General features: G+C 48.2%; 3 protein-coding genes across 3 annotated transcripts; 1 reads left to right on the forward strand and 2 right to left on the reverse strand.

Annotated features, from left to right (window-relative positions):
• Positions 1-594: 594 nt before the first annotated feature.
• LOC131290447 (integrin alpha-PS1) lies at positions 595-9,956 on the reverse strand. The gene is made up of 10 exons (XM_058319598.1): positions 9,659-9,956; positions 9,447-9,574; positions 7,810-7,831; positions 6,883-6,985; positions 6,429-6,807; positions 5,545-5,752; positions 4,903-5,466; positions 3,878-4,580; positions 3,410-3,790; positions 595-2,059 (listed from the first exon to the last, which is right to left on the reverse strand). Exons 1-10 carry the CDS (start codon positions 9,850-9,852, stop codon positions 1,082-1,084), a joined length of 3,660 nt encoding a protein of 1,219 aa, XP_058175581.1. The 5' UTR covers positions 9,853-9,956; the 3' UTR covers positions 595-1,081.
• Positions 9,957-11,138: 1,182 nt separating this feature from the next.
• LOC131290723 (proteasome activator complex subunit 3) lies at positions 11,139-12,681 on the forward strand. The gene is made up of 2 exons (XM_058319891.1): positions 11,139-11,798; positions 11,872-12,681. The coding sequence occupies exons 1-2, from the start codon at positions 11,580-11,582 to the stop codon at positions 12,460-12,462; spliced, it is 810 nt and encodes a 269-aa protein (XP_058175874.1). The 5' UTR covers positions 11,139-11,579; the 3' UTR covers positions 12,463-12,681.
• A 1,078-nt stretch (positions 12,682-13,759) lies between these two features.
• On the reverse strand, positions 13,760-17,590 carry LOC131290361 (uncharacterized). Its single transcript, XM_058319511.1, has 4 exons — positions 17,145-17,590; positions 16,831-17,074; positions 16,116-16,683; positions 13,760-15,577 (listed from the first exon to the last, which is right to left on the reverse strand). Exons 1-4 carry the CDS (start codon positions 17,588-17,590, stop codon positions 13,848-13,850), a joined length of 2,988 nt encoding a protein of 995 aa, XP_058175494.1. The 3' UTR covers positions 13,760-13,847.
• Between the last annotated feature and the right edge of the window lie 1,259 nt (positions 17,591-18,849).

Raw genomic sequence — 18,849 nt, forward strand, 5'->3', positions numbered from 1 at the left:
GTTACGTCACTGGGAATGGTGGTTGTGTTGAAGTACGAGACGGAATCCCTTAGCCGAGGGGTCAGCCGAAAGACATTACCATCCGGATGCACTGCCACAACCATTCAATTTGTCGCGTCTGCCGGGACGTCTAATACTGAAACGGGGCACCATTGAACGAGCGTCTTCAATCCTACCGTTTTTTTCTTCTACTTCTCCTTAAAAATTCTTTCTATCCCCATGAGCCAAAAAAAACCGTTTGTCTAGGAAAATATAAAAATTACCCGATGTAAAAATGAACTATATCAAATAATTGGTAAAGTAAGGCACGAATGGCGGCGAAGCATTTGGAAGCATATGAAACTCCAACTCCTGTGGTGCGTGTGTTTCGGCTACGGCACCACGGCTGCTTTGTTGATTTCTTTCCACCCTCCCCTCCGTTTTTCTCTTTGACTACCCGACGCCCTTTTTTAAATCTATCATATTGGATAGTGCGTTAACATAAACATTTAAATTACATAAAACTACGCATAGACCAACGCTAAAGTACATATCGTAAAAGTTCGCATTCCCTTACAGCATTAATTGATAGGATTGGCATCTTCCCAAGGGCCATGTCCCTCTGATGATATTAACACCAAGTTCATTGATTAATGCTGCTCGGGGCGATTTTCAAACGCAATGGGCTAAACGTAACCTAGCCTAAATAGGACAAAATCCAGATTGTGGAGGCAATGTAAGGGGCAATGGAATATTTCTTTTGACGCTAACCGATTCGATCCACACGTCGATCATCATTCGTACGGTTTGGTTTTCGTTTCGAAAAGGCCGACCGGTTACTGGTTATTGGTTTCACTTTTGATTGGATTCGAGTTTGACTGACTTAAATGCTACACGGTTCTAAGACTAAGTACGATAGTTAATTGGGCACACGTTGCATGTTTTTTTCGGGTTGCGAATGTGGTATTGCGTTAAGTAACGGTGGCGCTGGCGGATGGTGGCAGGATTTGTTTGCTTGCTGGGTAAGAAAAATGGCACAATTGGTGTCCGCCGCGCGGATGTCCCTGTTCTAGTTCCTCCTCCCCCCCTCGTGGACCGTGACTCAGGTGCGCCGTCCAATGAACGGCTTCCGCTCCGCAGTGCTGCTGTTTCCGCCATTGGATTCGCTGAGCGCGTCGTACGCATCGCCACCGTTGCCGGAACCGCCGCCGCCCGGTCCGCGGCGTCGCTCGAGGTTGCCGCTGAGCGTCGGGTCTTCGCCGGTGTGCCGCTTGCGACGGAAAAAGCCGCATCGCGACAGCAGGTAGGTAACGCCTCCCAGCACGAGGATGCCGGCGGCGATCGCGACCACGATGATCCACCAGGGCACGTCCTTCGCCACGATGGGCGGACCCATCTCGGGGAACGCCTCGGTGCGCACGGTGAGCGTCGGTGGCGCCGCCGACGGGTCCTCGTCGCCCGCGTCCAAACCCTCGACGGTGAAGTGGGCGCTCGAGCCGATGCGCACCACGTCCACGAGCGAGTAGTCACCTACCAGCGTCGCGTTCCAAAGCCGCGCCGTGATCGTGACGAGTGCCTGGGCCTTGGGACCGAGGTCGTGGATGTCGCACACGATCCGGACGCACTTGGCCGTCTGGCTCGGGCAGTCCATCTGCACCGTGCCGTCGACGGGTGACGGGCGAAGCACCATCGCTCGATCGCGCCGCACGCGCATCGTACGAGCACCTTGCTGCTGAGTGCCGTTGAACGACGATCGGAGAAAGCCGGCGGTGGCCACACGGTTACTGCCAGCAACACCACCACCTTTCTCCCGCAGCTGGAGCGGATTCACCGGGGACGCTTCGGGTTCCCCGTTGACGCCGATCACGACCGCCCCTCCGGCGCTGGTACTTTTCCTCTGCACCTCGCAGTAGCTGGCCGGGCCAGGAGCGCCCGTGATCCCGTTCGACGACATCTCCAACATTGGCAGGGCATCCAGGTAGAGCAGCCATTTGCCCTGCGGTTTATTGTTTGCCACCTGCAGCGGCCAGTCAATCATCAACTTCACAAACGGTGCCCGCCACGGTCCATCGTTGTAAATCTGTCAAATGGAAGGAAGCGATTAGGAGAAGATAAATAGGAGACGCATAGGTGTATGCAACCCTCTCGAATCGTTTTCACATTACATTTTCTACACCCAATTTGCACCCCGAAGCTCATATTTTATAATTTACTTCCTGCTCACAGACAAAACAATTTAGGAGTATGCTTATATAAAGAGAAGATAGTTTCTTCTTCTTTCGATATGCGAGTCGGGGTATATCCTCCTACGCTAAGTCGAACAATTTGTTCCCTTACACGTAATCAGAGGCGTACCAACTCTGTCCGAACTCCTATGAAGGGGCTCGTCCTTTAGGACCGGCTATAATAGCCATATGTCCACCCGCCGTCCACGGGAGGGATAATTCCTTCCGTTGTCAGGACACAAGAACTCGTGGTCCGCTTGATTGTCTCAAACGGCACGAGATGTGCGGCAGCTAGGATTTGTCTGACCTGAGCTCCAGCTCGGCGTCACCACGCGGTCGTGCCGTAACCTTACTTTTCCGCTAACCCTTTCAGGAAACTTATGCATTGCTAACATCCGCTCTGATGCACTACCGAACTGGAACTGGGAGAAGATAGTTAACAATAAAAACAAATCGACTTTCGAAATGTAAAAGCCAATCAATAACAATATTTTGGATTTAAGATAACATCTCTATTGTGAGAATAGTCAAACTCCGGTATAGTAGGTTGTTTTTTTTTGTGTTTCTTTATAGCTTTGGGTTCAGCTAGTGTTCATAATCATTGATTTAAATGTTTTCAATTGGTAAAAAATACAAAAATGTATTAAAAATAAACAGTAATGGTTTGTAAAATGATCGGTCTGAATGTTCATAGGTGTTAGAGCTAAAAAGTTGTTCTCTAACGATGAGGGTTTGACTCGGCAATTACCGTTAGTCACCCACAAGAAAACAATTCCAGCACTTTCCAGAGAGAACTCCTTAGCAAAAGTACTTTACTAAATCGGACATTGAAATAGTTGATAATTGAATTGATAAATTCTAAAATAAAAATTGATGCTCAAGCAAAGCTCAAATTTGTTACCATCATTAACTTTCAATGTCCAAAAGGTTGAGGGCTCGTTAGGTGACGTGAGATAAATAGGCATGTTTTTAAAGCAACAAGAGCAATCTGCTAGATTGAATGCCAAAAGTGGATATATTGCTCTTCGAGATATTGTTAATTTGTTGCAGTTGATTCTATCGCAATAAAGTATTCTTCCATGCACTAAAAAACGGGTGTAATGTAAGCTTGTGGCGCGAAATTGCTGACAGAGGGCGATGAACATCGGTCGAGTAATTAATCCTTATTAGAACCATCTTCGAATGCGACCAAGCGAACGAATTACCTGGTAAACGTGCCGCACTGGCATGCCGATTTCGTCCAGCGTCTGGATAGCACTCTCGCCCAGGATCGCCGAACCGCCGCCACCGTAGAACACCTGTTCCGGGTGCGCCACCCCGCTGATACTCAGCTTCGCCATCCGGCGGATGCGCATGCTCAGCGTGGCATTCGTTTTCGTGCCCGAATCGCGTGACGTGGTGTTGACGAAAACGGCCAGCGAGAGCACCTGCGACGAGTCGGCGACCGCGCTGCGACTGTAGCCGTACTCCTCCAGCGAGCGAGCGTCGAAGCGGAGCGCTAGCTGCACCTCTCCTTGGCGCTTGACCGGGTTACCGATACTGCAGTCGACCACGGTCAGGTTGTGTGCGCCGCACACAGACGAACCCTGGCGGGTGAGGGGAATTAGAGAAAACGTGAGGTTAGAGCGGTTGTTTAGAAGTACTGACCGGCCACATCGTGTACCCTAACCTACCTTCGAGCCGGCGTAGGTGAGCGACGCGTCATGTTGGACGTACAGGTGCGTCTCGTAGGCGGAATCGGCCAGGTTCTGCACGGTCAGCGACAGTGTAAGCGTACGGTCACGACCAAGCACGAGCAGGTACTCGCCGGCACGCCCCTTACTCATCAGCCCGGTTAGCTGCGCACTTTGGATCGCCAGCGCCGACTGGCAGATACCGTCCGAGCCGCAATCCTTCTGGAACGGCACGGAGAAGGTGCGCTCGGCCGCGGTACGGTTCAGTATCGGCTCCAACCGGGGCAGGACCGCACTGTCGCGTCGTCCCGCTGTCCGACCACGTCTCGGTGCACCATCCTTATCGCTTTCCTTGCCCTCGTCCAGTGTGTAACTGATTCGGAACTGGATCGGATTTTGAATGTCACGCGTACCCTCTTTCAGATAGGCCGTCACCGGATGACAGTACGGCTTCCCATTGACCGGCAGCCGGAAGCGACGCTGAAATACGTTGGTACGGGGCACGTTCGAGGCCGGTGGCACCGCTTCCGAGCTTCCCGCCGCCGTTGGAGAGCCAAAGTAGACGCGCGAAAACTTGCGGTCGTTCAAGAACGTCTCGGCATTGATGGAGAGGCGAAGCTGCAGCGATGTGTCCGCCAGCGGATCACCCTCGTTCAGGGCAAGCGACGCGTCGTCGACGGCACTACAGGCGCGGAAGGTAAAACTAGAAACGAAAATGGAACGAGCAAGATAAACAAAAACACGTCACTAATGGCACTATTATAATGAAAATTCAAATGAGATATTTTGAACGGTGCAGATAAAGTGCAAATGTTGCAAACCCCGTTTCATAAGATACGAAGCAAACGACATATGAGCCACACGAAGGACCACCAAAACCATCAGACAGAGTTGTGCAATATCTAAGCTTAACTTAGCTATGATTAACAGGCAGAAATATGTGAGTACGACTACGAGATCGTATACTGATAGATGTTGTTGTGGCTACGTAATGAAAGTTTCTGTAAATGAAGCAAAACACGTACCAGGTCGCGTTGGTGGTCGTGTCGGCCGAACATCCAAACTTGGTCGGATCGATGGAGCCTAGCCCACCCTGCTGCTGCTGGTCCAGGCTCAGCTCCTCATACGTGCGAATGTTGATGATGGGGCGTGCAAGCAGTGCCGTTACCCGGTCGCTTGCGTACGAGCCGATGATCAGATCCGGGTACGAGTTACCGTCCAGATCGTGCCCGCCAGCAAGCGAGCTGCCAAAGGTGCGGAATTTGCCGGGCCGCTGGGGAAACAGTTCCACCGGATCAAGCACCTGCACTGGCTCCGGCGACAGGGCGCCACCCTGCGTGCCGAAGTACACGTACACACGTCCACTGCCGTCCGACTCGTACGGTGCACCGATGGCAATATCGTCCAGTCCGTCGTGGTTCAGATCGCCACAGTTGGCGATGGCGGTGCCGAAGCGGGACTCCAGCCGTCCGGTAAGCCGTTGGTCGTACTTCGCGTTGAAGCTTGCGCCGCGGTTCAGGTACACGTACACGGCGCCTCCGTCGGTCCGGTTGAAAAAGTTCGGTGCACCAACTAGCAGATCCAGGTGACTGTACGAAGCAACGAAGTGGGTATATTGAACGAACAAATCGAATCAAACCGACTAACCCGGATTCAAACCTACTCACCCATCGCCATTTACGTCGGCTGTAACGAGGGCGCTCCCGAAACCGGATCCAAACTGTTCGCCCCGCAACGAGATGATGTGATCGAAAGGATTCTTTCGACCACGCTGCGAGAAGATCACCACCTCGCCGTTGCCCTCAGCGGATCGCGGGGCACCCCCGGCGTACGACATGTACTCGCCGAAGTATCTACCACCCGTTACGGACATTCCTGCCAACGAGAAGCGACACGAATGTTACGTTACCTCCGTAATTCCGCCGTCCGAAAACATCCGTAGAGACACCGAGAAATACGCGGCTTTTTTTAAACGAATATGGTAAAAAGGAAAGGACAGTTTGAACAAGTATACTTTTTGCGAATGTGTGCACAGTGCGTAAATGGATTATTTTAAATTGCATGTGCCGTGCTTGCAAAACAAAAACATAAACCAAGGGAATCGAAGCTTGTGTCCCTTGGAGTTCAATTATATGTAACCAATATAGAGTGCCTTAAAGTGAAACTAGAATGAATTCCGAATGTTGACAAAAAATCCATTGCAATGATGTTTCATTTCGGACGAATACTACAAACTAATCGCAACCAAGAAATTAAAAGTCAACTGAGAAAAATGATAATAGCAAACCCGCTTTCGCACTCCGAAAGAATACTTACACACGGGGAGCATGCGGTACCCGATTGCTTTTGCAATCGAGCCCTTATTTTCAAACGTTCAAACGTTGTTAAACGTGGAAGAAAAGTCGCACACATGTTGTGAGATATTACTGAACCGATCATGCTGTCCCATTTCTCGGCATTCTCGGCTGGAAAAACCATGTCTCTAATTGGAATACTCTTTTTCGTCACGCTGCGTGAACTCTCGCGATGGTTCGTTTTGTACATCCCTTACCTAAATAGCTATAGTTCGGCACGGGCGAGTGAACGTTATCGTGCGGTGCAAAATACTGATACTTATCCCGCGAAAGGAAGTCGCCTTCGATAGCCACGTTGAATAACGTGCCCTTCCACGTCATGGCGCCGGGCGTGCCGATGAGCGCCGTTCCGTCCGGGAGCACCGCTCCCGACGTGCCCGACTGGCAGAACGCGTACTGCTGGTGTTCACGGTCGATCGATCGGCCCCTGCACACCTCCACCGCGAAGCTGAACGAAAAGTCCTCGTTCAGCACGTAACAAATGCCCTGGCCGAGGTAAAGGCCAGGCGAAGCGTCGGCGGACGCATTCGTTTGCGGCTTGGTGATCTTGATGTACCGATGGGCGCACACAAAGATCTACAAAGTAGAAAACAAACAACGATTAGTCCCGTGGCGGGCCATAGATGGGTTGGTGCTGCCACTCTCTCATACCTTGTTCTGTTGGCCGCCTGTTTCCACCGTCACCCCGAGCCACTGGTTGCTCTTGATTTCATCCGCTCCTGGTGGTTCTAGTCGCTGATGTAGCTCCTGGGGACTGTCCAGCTCGTTCAGGTCGCCGTCGTCGTCGACGTCGTCCGCTGCGAGCAGGCAAATTAAGTGTCACTTATTTTAGTACGACTCGGCGCAACGGCCTCGACCTCGGTTAGTAGATGCAAAATCAGATTGTCAATCCAAGCGATTACAAATATTACTTCTAACGCTTTGCAGCACAACATTCCTGGAGCGCAATGAAAATGACAACGAAGGATGCTGTTCAATTGCCCTTGCGCATTATGGATAAGCGATAAACTTACGCTATATGCTTCGAATAAAAATCCGACGAACGATGCGTTAGATGCGATTTGGAGCGTATGCGCAACCTAAACTATCAAGCATTTTTTAAGCGGAAAATATATACATATTCACTTACATTCTTCTATCAGGCAGTGAGCAATCACATGCACGCAATAACGGGTCGAATAAAAAACGTTAGTAAAACCAAATTCAAAACGAAAAAACAAAATCAAAGATTAAAAAAAATTAAAAGAAATTAAACACCTACCCACTCATTCAACGTGGCGTCTAATATGTGAACTTTAACATCAATCGGGTTCAACAATATAAAAGAAACAAACGATCTAAGATTTCATATCATAGACGCACAGTTTTTCTCTATCTGCCATGCGAAAAGCAAACACTGCGATGTCTAGTGGTAAGTTGGATTTTAGATGTTGTTGATTGTCTGTATGCAGGGTTTAGTGTGGCTATGTGTAGTTTGTTTTGTGTGAATGTGTATTTGTGTGTGTGTTTACCGTATGTATCATCCAAAGAAACTATAAACCCAACTTACGATCACCTAGTCTGCCGCGCAAAGGGAACTTTTCATAATTTCCAGTCGGTGCTTTTAAAGTGAAAATAATAACGTAGAAAAAGAGTATATAATATAATACTTAGTACATGAGCCAAACAAAACAAAAAACCTTCATAAAACACACAAGGGCAGAAGAGATAAGTTGTGAACAAAACAATAACATAATTCCCGCGCAGTAACGGAAATATGAACGAATGTTATACATTTCAAAGGGGTCTATACGATTGTGCAAACAGCATATAATAATCATTTTATTTCAATGCTTTTAATTTTTTAATAATAAGAAATCCGTGGTCTTCCGTCATCGGCTCTTTTTTGATAAGGAAAAGTTCCTATTTGCACTTACGATATGTATACAGTGCTGAGCAAATACTTGAATCCCCGGCGGAATGGGCAAGCCGCTATGTAACGCAAGAAATTACCATTCTTTCGGATATACATCCCTCCGACCAAAGGGTATACTGCAAAACGATAATACGCGATAACGGTGGCTGAGAATCGTGAGTATGATACAAAAACAGAAATAACGAAAGAAGTTAACCATCGAAAAGTAAAATTGTTATAACAAACAACCAAATGCACGTTTCCTTCCTATTCTGTTTAGAGTATAAACCAAGGCTTAGTTAATTATATCGAAGGTCGTTAAATTTAACCGCATATACAGCTGAGCATACGGCATGAAACATGATACATAATGTTTACCAACAATATGTTTATTCAGTGTATGGTTTCATTTTCTGACCCAATTCGCCACGATACTACCAAGAGTTGAGACCGTAACGTCTTGCGATAAAATGATAAAAATAAAACGTTCTTAATCGAACCAATAAAATATGCGCCAGGGCTGCACAGCTGTCCGAAGATTATTCATAACCCCCGACAGACGTGAAATGAAGTCTCAAACGCTCGGATCTGGTAAACATCTGGATCGCGTCGAACGCTTCTGCCGATGCTTAACGTGACATGAGATCATTTCGTTCAAGTGGCGCTCCGAGGGTCGGCACTTTTCGACGGAAACGTTTGGCTTGCATTGCTGATTAATGACAGTGATCTTGGATGTCTCGCCGCAAAACGTGTAGACCGCTACTGTCTTCCGGTTTAGTAGTTTTGCGAAAAACAAACATCTAGCGTACCGTGAGTCATAGAAAATTACTCTTTCTCACATCGTTATAGCTGTATACAAATATGCTGAAGCGAGTGGAAGATTGTTTTAAACCTTACGAATCAGTGAATCTATTTATCATTTCTACTGAATCCCATATCAACAACCAGTACGATTGTGTTGGACGCGGGCAAAACTAGCAGCAATAGAAAAAGAAAGAAATTTGCGGTAGTTAGTTTTTTTCCATTTTAGAACCCTTGCAAATGGGGTCACATTTCCTGCACCCGGCTCAGAAGCAAGCTTTGCTGACTTCCCCCTTTATACGAATTCCTAAGTGGTATCGCTATTGCCTTATTGAGTAGTCTAAATATAAACCGTTGCTTCCATCCAGTTAGGGTTAGAGCTTAAAAGTGTTGCTACCCCAGCTCCATTTTAAACTCACCAATTCTACAGTCCTCAAATACCCTACCGGCACCACAAGATATCAAGGATTGAGCTCGGCTGCCGGTGGCGGCCAATTAAAGTAATTCGAAAGAAACTTACTCCGAAGGCCGTCGGTCACGACCTGTGTACAGTCGTCTTGCCCGATAGTAATAGGACAGCGGAACAGGGCACCGGAAAAGTTGGATGCTGGCTGCAGATTTTGGCCTAACGGTGCGCCCACCAGGATCCTGTAGGATGAAAACGATAAGTAACGAGTACTTTAAGGCGGACTAGTCCTCGTCGGGGCCAGGGTCGATTCCCGTCACGCTTACCAGCTTGTTACATTTCCTCCGCCTTTCGATATTCGCTGACTGTGGCCGGCTACCGAGTAACCGAAATACGATCCCGGAATGCCATGTTTATCTAACAGGTGACTCGTTTCAAGATTAAAAGAGCAAACACTGCCCACTACTACAAGAATTACGCCCAGGCACAGCATAGTCCCACCGACGGTAGCCACCGTCATAAAAAGGCAAGCGCGTGATATTAAAACTAGCGACCGTTCAGTAAAAGTGATGGCTAACGGCACTACACAAAACCATTGCTAGCTAACAACTAAGCAATAAACTAACGATCAACTTTTCTGAAGCACCATACTATGTTGTTTTCTTTCTGAGTTCAAAACACGATCTACCGTCGACAATTTAATGAAGTTCGCTGCTTCTCGACCAGCCCAAACGTTTGTACTGTGTATATTTGACAGCCCACAGTGGCTGCGTTTGGTTTGCATGTCACAATGATGGGTATAGACCCAAGACACATTCGTGTATACAACGCCAACAAATTTCACAATATCGTGGGGTGAATGTAAATTACCCTTTGTGTTGTTGAAATTTCACGATAATAGTTGCATTTTCCTTATTTATTTTAGGCTTACGCTTTAAGAAATAAATCATCTTGATATTGAATTTAAACGGAAATATAGTTCGCGCCGATATAGACGTCGCGTTACGCGACGGATTGTCGCGCTGCAGTGTAGAGCTCTTGTTAGGGTAACCTTTTCAAAATAGAAGTAGCAATATTATAATTTTATCAATAAAAAACTCGGACCGATGGTCAAAGTGCATTGCAAAATGGCTCCCACAACGGTCCTATGAGCTCACCTTTCGTAAAACCCACCTTACTCGGGGTCCACACTACAGCGCGACGTCACCTGACAGGAGCTGAACTACATATAAAAAAAACCTTGCGCGATGTAGCGCGAATCGCGCTAGGTTTTTTTTGCATGGAGTTCAGCGCCTGGCAGGCGACGTCGCGTTACGCGACGGTGCAGTCTGGAAAGCGTGTTACGTCCAACCTTGTCAAGTTGACATCTTTCGTGCAGGGTTGCTTTGAGATCACAAAATGGGAAAGATTTACTGGGTGCAGGTGACTAATGTGAGTTTGAGTCCCTCAAATAACACAGGGCTATCAAAAAATAAAAACTTTGAATGGTACGGATTTGAATTTAATTTCTCACACTTTTCAAACGTAGTTAATGGATCTTTTTAATTACCCTGAGTATAATTACAAATATATCTCTATAGCAAGCTGAATGCTAAAAATGTCATATTAGGCCGAAGTGGAAATAATCATTTTTATTGTTTCCACATATTTACATAATGTATTAATCTTCGTTGATATTCACTTTATTATTGTTGGATTTAATTTGTTTAATCGCTGGAACTAAGTCCCCCTATCGGAATCGAGTCGGATTAACTCATTAGTTCCTGCTCCCGACTTGCATCCCTACTTTTAACCAAGCAACCCGTGCGTGTGCGACAACACATTTTCCGTGCCGCATTAGTTTGGCTAATTTTTGTCGGTTAGTTCTGCAGCTAGGCCGTTTAAAACGGAAATTTAGCTTAGAGTACGCTTGTTGTTAGATATTTATCTGTTCACAAGCATTGGCAGCGGCCAGTGAGAAGAAAACTGTCCAAGGCGGTCTACTCGCACCTCAACAACACGCGCCGGAAGAACCGGAAGAAGGCAATAGTTGATCAAAGCATCCTAAGTTCGTTGATAGTTTAAGTTACGATAAAACAGTTGAACGTAGGAGTCGTTCGTAAAATAGTTGATCAACGACCCTTGAGTTAATACAGATCGAAATCTACGTAAACCGTAAAAAAGGAAACTAGCTAGAGATCCCCAGCCGGTCTGCCCATCGGTAAAAAAAACCACAATCAACTATCCAACCAAGCAAAACACGCTACAATGAGCGAAAGCGTGCCAGCGGGAACGTCGTCTACAGCGTCAGCCAACGTATCCTCCAATGCAGAAGAAAATGCACGAAAGGTGCAAAGCTATAAGGACAATCTTATCAACCGTGCCGAAGTACTAATCACAAAAGAGTTCCCTGAACGCATACTGCGCCTGAACGCTTTACTAGATACGCCCAAGTTTTCCGAACGTAGTTTCACTGATGTTCACCAGGTAAGTGGCTGGGCACCAGATTACCTTTTCCAGCTCGCTTGCTAATGTATGTTTTTCACTCCCGCACCCGCAGGATCTGAACATTCCAGTACCGGAGCCAATTCTGCTCGACGGCGACAGCACTGCTGAAGATGATCTTCCTGCTAAGCGCGCTCGGATGAACTCGAACAATGTTGCTGAATCCGGCGGTGGCACCAAGGTTCATGCCCTACCAATGGGGCGCGTCGAGTGCAACAAAGAGATCAGCGAGCTTGTCTTCATAGTGAAGCCGATCATACGATCCCTAGTGGAGGACTCCAATCTGCTTAAAATGTGGATCTCTTTTATGATACCGAAGATCGAAGATGGCAATAATTTCGGGGTTTCCATCCAGGAGGACACGCTGGCGGAAATACAGTCGGTAGAAACGGAGGCGGCGGCCTTCTTCGACCAGATATCGCGGTATTTTGTGTCGCGTGCCAAGGTCGTCTCGAAGGTGGCCAAGTATCCGCACATTGAGGACTACCGTCGGGCGGTGGCGGAATTGGACGAGAAAGAGTTCCTGAGCCTCTGGCTGGTGCTGAGTGAGGTCCGAAATCGCTATTGCTCGCTGCACGACATTGTCATAAAAAATATGGAAAAGCTTAAAAAGCCGCGCTCGTCGAACGCAGAGAGTTTGTACTGAGCCCACGCGAACATTGTTCTTGTACTCTCAAATTTACTTTATTTCTCTCAAATTAATTTTTCCAACGTTTGCCTCCGTACACATACACTTTTCCCAATTGAGGACCATACCTTACTACCAGCTCAAAGTTCTGTGAACGCGCCGAGAAAAACCGGGTCATCCATGCAGAGCATGCTTCTACGCAGACTATTGACTATCTAAGTAATGATAAATATACTACTAATGAATTTCATGTAATGCCAGTTCGGCAATTACTTTAACCAACCAATCGAACAATCGAGGAGGAAGCTAAGGATAGGGCAAACAGTGTTCCAACCTGGTTCACAAAATTTGTACAATTTCCGTTACGCCAACCATCATCAGTCAGATGAGTCCCCTGGTCAGACTTTTTAGGCACCCACCACGGTTATGGTTAGTTGTGTGTTGGCAAAATAAATATGGTGTAGCGCGCTGGTACCCGAAAAATGTCATCGATAGGCGATCTTTGACGTACGATGTGTTAGAAGTCTTCTATCCTTTCCATATTTCGGTTTTCATTTTAATTTTCCGCGCTGTTCACTTCGTAAGAATTCACTGATACAATAAAATATGAAGAAAGACAAAAGATACTCGCCCATATATGTATATTATTATTATCATGTGGCACGACATGCCCTAGTGGAACAAGGCTTTTCTCTGAAGAGTTTCTGTGACCGAAAGATGGAATTATAATAGATCGGTGGTGATACCATATATGTAAACTTTAATGAAAAAACCTATCATGGATGATTTGTTGATTAAAAAACAACAAAGTTTTTTTCTCAATTAAGTTGCATCGAACATGTTCCCCAGTGTAATAGTATAAATAATTTAGCTTTGTTCGATAATCTACTATTACAGAGCATTCACAGATCGATTTCAAAATAATAGATACTCTGGGACGTATACTAGGGTTAACCTGATCAACACTGAGCCGGTGCAGCTCGAATCGAGCCAGATGCAGGAATGATTTGCACGACACGCGGTGGTTATAGTTGGTGAGTATTTTTGTATTTGTATAACAGGTATATGTAAATAAGTATAGCATCGGATTAGTTTTCATTTCACTGACATTACCGCTAAAAAATAGTATTATGCACTATTACTAAAATTGCAAAACGAGCGCGCACATTTCCTTCTGTCGGGAAAATAACGAGTTCCTATACTTTTTCCTTCTTGAAAACGTTTCAGAAGCTTGGAACGAAAACACTTACAATATGTATTTGTATATGGTTCTGTGTATAGAAAAAACAAAATTTATATTTATATATATCTCACAAGTATCCTACGGCAGTGGAATGGAATGGTTGTTTGTTGAATGGACGGAAGATGAAGAGTCTTAAAAACGTGCAAAAAATGCTATCACATCAGGACGCTTCGGCCAGGGCCCCTTTGTGCATCCTCGCCGCGGGTTGCGGCCGGGTGGCCACCATCGGGTTTTGCTGGTCGTCCTCGTACACCAGTGGAATGAAACGAGTGTAGTGCTGGCGGCCGCTGCCCACCAAACTTTCTGCCGAGCGCACGAGCGGTCGAAACGTTGGTAGCGCAATCCGGATCTCGGTGCTGCTGCTCGGTGGCGGCTCGGTGCTCGGTGACGTACCTGCTTCGCTCGTCAAAGCAGCCAAGCTTCCGGTGCTTTTACGTGCTACCGCCACAGGAGAAAGGAGTTCCAGGACGGACGTTGTTGTGGTACTCGTGACGGAGGTGGCGGTGGTGGTAGTGGTGGTGCTCGTGGGTCCATCTACGAGCTCGCTGGTCAGCGTGGACGAGTCGGAGAACGGAGTGACGGTGACGTTGCTGTTGAAAAGAGCGTCCCAAGTGCGGCGTGCGTACCGTTCGGCGCGCTCGAAAAATGAAACCAACCTGGAGGGAAACAGCTGCACGGTTTGTGTACCTCCGCCGGCCGGGCCCGTCGTTGCCGGAGCTGTGCCATCGAGCGGCAGATTCACTGCAGCGTCACGTGCCTGCGACAGCTGGCCATTCATCAGTGGAGACTGGGCGGCCAATTGATCCTCTGGGCGTAGGGAAGATTCTGAGAAGGAGCGCTTTTCGTTTATGTGCGGTTGCTGCTGCTGCTGTAGGTGCGAACGGTCAGCGTGCGGTTGCCGTGGAATGCTGATAGCAACCGGCGTCCAGGAGAAGTGATCATGGCGCCCCGGTTGAACCAACTCATCGATGGAGCTTTTGCCACTGCCGCTAACAACACTGCCCTCCGATATCTCCTGCGGTTCCACCTTCTTGCCCACTGGTATCGGAGGTCTCCTCGCTTCCGGCTCGATTCTCCTACAGTCGCCCACCTCATCGTCGTCGTCGTCGTCATCAGCCCCGTCGGCGCCTCGTTTGTCACGAGCGTCCTTGGGGGTTAACTGAACTTGGGCCAGCTCGATGCGTATCGGAACGTCCGCCTGGAGCGTGAGCGTATCACAGGAGCCGTACGTCTTCTGGTCGTCCGCCGTCAGCAGAATCGGCCCAATGCGCCACAGCTGCTTGCCAACGCTCGAGCGTTGCCACCAGCCACCCCGGTACGGCCGGTAGGTGATGGTGAGGGCACGCGGTCGATGCCCAAGCGCCGGATGTGGCACCAGGATCGTCGTCAGCCACTGGCCCGCATGAAACTCCCGATCTTCGCGTGCCTCGTCCAAGTGGAACGTTTCGTTGAAGGTGATCAACGCAGCACTCGATCGCTCGTCTCCCGAGGCCACGCCGTCGCCAATCCCGTTGCCCGTGTCGCCCCCCTCGAGCGTCAGCTCAAACCGGCCGACGGTGCGCAGCGGCAACTCGTCCGGCGCGTTACGCAACCGCAACCGGAACTGGTTCGCACAGTACGGTTCCTCATCGCGCGTGCGCAGGTACAGCTGCCCGTATCCACCCACCTCCCGGCTGGTGGCGTAATAGCCCATATGGCCGCAGGCGGACGCACTCGTCCCATTGCGGCGCCCTCCGGGTCCGCACTCGAAGCACTCTCCAGTCGCGAATTTGTCGTAGCTTTCGCACGGGAACGCCGGGAAGTGACAGCGCGGGGCGACCGAGTCTATAAAGAATTTGTACGCCCGCCGGTGGTTGCAGAGCGAGCGTCCTTCGACTGTTGTCGGTGGTGCTGGAAGAAAGCGATACAAATAAAGATAGCTCTGTTGATGATCTTTTGGGAAACACGCTGGTGTGGGTATAAGAAAGGGGATCTTCTCAAATTTAATATCTGTTTCCAATCCAACCTTGCTCTATCCGACCAATGATGACACTGATTGGGCGATTTGTATCAATTATCTTCGATTGTTGAAATAATAGGTGAACTTTTTTGTGAGATTCTTAGCAATCCTATGTCAATTCTTTAGCTTGAAGATTTCATAACATTCATTACTAACCATTTGACCACAACCGTAAATACTCATCAAAGGGATTTTAGTCACTTGTAAACCGATGCGGAACCATTTCCTTCCACCGATACTTCCATCTCAGGCCATTAATTTTGCATTACAAAATACTTTTAATAGGTAGATATAATTTCCTAAAATAAGTAAGTTCGACCCTCAGATAGGTTAACAAAAAAATCGCTTTAGGATGTTAGAATGCAGTTGAATGGATTCCTGGAACAGATTTAGTATCCAACGAGCACAAGGGAAGTTTTGAACACCTACCCCAGATAATATCGGTTACGGCACCGACGAACAGGTTGGTGCACCCGTGCTGGACGCGGCCTCCATTGGGATAGTAGTCGACGGTACCCATCGGCTGCCAGGAGCCGAGCCCGCCGAGGATAAGGTTTTCGCCGTTCGAATGAATCACGTCCACATACCGAGCGTCACTGGCATCCAGGCGAACCTCGGGCGGCTGTGCCTCGAACAGTGGACCGGCTGGATCGAGGCCGGTGATGCGCCACAAACCAGCGGATTTCACTGGTGCCTGGTTGGGTTGCGAGTCGTTCACACCGTCATCGTCGACGTCGTCGTCGTTCGCTGCTTCATGATCTTCCGGTCGTACGGTAGCACCGGTGGAAAACTCGGCCCCTGCAAACCCAGCCACGTGCGAACCCAGGCTAAAGCCGATCAGGTGGACGCGCGACAGCCGCAGGTCGTTGTGCGTGCGTAGCAGTCGCAACAAGAGCGCTAATTGACGCCCGACCAGGCGCGTGTTGGCGGCGGCGCGCACGTAATTGGGCAGCTTCGCCCCGTTTTCCCAGTCGACACAGATAACGGTGCAGTTTTCCTGTGAAAGTACCAGAAAGAAAAATTATCGCTAACCATCTTCGCTATGTCGTAATCGGGGTTTAGGTTTACTAAACTGTTTTGCAACGAGGAAGTGACAACGAACGCACGGCATGGCCCACGACATGTGCCCTTTTCTATCACTTACCACGGCCATTAGGGCAGTTCTCATTTCGTAGATCCACACCAACCCGCAGTTTGCGCCGAAACCGTGGACGATAACGCGTACCGTACGATCGCTAAGGTCGCCAAACGTTTTCAGCAGCGACGAGGACATGCCACCCGACATGGGAATGGACACGGTGTCGTTGGTTCCGTTGCTCCAGTACGCTGCTCCAAAGCCGGCGACCACTAACTCCTCGTAGGAAAATTCTATCAGCGGTTTTTCACTCCTACAAAAGATCGGAGAATGAAGTGTTACATGGATCGCTTATTCGTGTACCGTAGAGACGCAAAGCATACCTGTGCGTCGTGGTGTATACCAAAAAGCGGGTATTCACTTCCGCCGGCGAGGACGGTAGCATTTCTGGCAGATGGTCCGTCTCGTGGAAGCAACCCAGCGGGCCGTAGCAGACGACCGACGCCTCCACATCGTCCACATCATCCGGATCAGTCCCGGGTTCGTGTGGTGCCGTGCCATTTTTACCCTCACTTTTCCCGGACACCGCCGGTGCGGGATCCTTGCCGTAGATATCGTTGTGCTCGGCGCGCTTTTTTCTTCGCCGATGGGTCCTCAACTGGTCACTCAACTTCTCCTGCTGGTCCCCGTCGGGCTGCGTGCGACCGTGCTTGCGCAAACTTTCGCGCCAATCGGCGATGGATGTTTTCACCGCCAGAATTTGCTCGCGCTCCCGGGCCAGCTCGAGCTCGTCGCGTATTTGTGCAGCCGAAACGACCGGTCGCAGCATTTTGTTCAACGGCCTGAATGGGCCAAGGACGCTTTCCTGCGTTAACGTCGCCTCCAGGCTCCACACAATGCTAAGCAATACCACAGCGCAAAGCACCGTCATCCTTAGTACAATCGCTAGTACCATTCTTTTTCGATAGCGAATCAGAATCCACCTATCGCAATCGAGCCTCCACAATAATCCGTGTAGTTTTATCTTAAGTCTATTTGCTGATGGACATTTGGTAATAAAGATAAAATGGTAGCGAAATGCACCTGCCCTTGCAGAAAAGCGTGTTGTAATGGACTGCGAAATTCAATTGCAACTAACTCGTACTATACTTTTGAAACGGCTGCCTTAAGTAAGTGAAATGCAAATCAGGAGAAGCTTGAAGATTCTTGTTGGTTCTGATGCTAGAATATCTCTGTACTGTACAATATTTTTAACATTTTTTTTATCGTTATAAAATCAACCAATACGGGTCTTGCAATATAAAGATGAATATATTCGGCTGTTGCTTTTTTCCTAATCTATTGTTACATTCGCTTGAGCTGCCTGTTTAATTGGAATGCTGTTCGTAGATAGATCTACTATCGAGGTTGGCAATGTTGTCTTGTGTACTTTGTAAATTTCAGGTCATGTTGAACTAATTCGTCATGGTTTGTATCACTTCAACAAGCAACAGATTGTAATACTGTGGGTAACAGAAGTTCATGAACAATTGTCTAACCTATATAAAATAGCTTAAATTCTATAACGCAACAGCTTTCTGCCTAACGCAAAGTAGCCAACAGCAATAACAACATCACAGCAGTTTCAAAACTCGTCCAGATTCAATAGACCACGTTGAGATTGCACCGTACGATCAGATTTCTCGATGTTTTTGTTTCTCTGCAGCTCTCTGCCAACAAGCCAACCCTATTGTGTTACCGTTATAATATCAATTTAGCCAACACGGGCGCCGACGACCAACGCACCGAGGACTTCCAAATAACAGGACGGAACAATCGATCGAGTGTTGCAGCAATCGATCATACTGGACACACCAAATACCGAAGGACATTCACACTGCAACGTTCCGCCACCCCCGGGGTGAAAGATGGGTTTTCAGTTTAGCGCTTACGAGAGAGCTTTCACTTAACACAACGATTTGATTGAAGTGGCATGACCATACTAAATCAGTCGGTTTGAAGTAACAACACAACGGTATATTCCACACCGCACGGTTCCCACTCTTTCTCTTTCTGCTCTCTCCACCGACGACTCTTAAACGGTTACAC

Source organism: Anopheles ziemanni, chromosome X (genome assembly GCF_943734765.1).
Source record: "Anopheles ziemanni chromosome X, idAnoZiCoDA_A2_x.2, whole genome shotgun sequence".
Lineage (NCBI taxonomy): Eukaryota > Metazoa > Arthropoda > Insecta > Diptera > Culicidae > Anopheles > Anopheles ziemanni.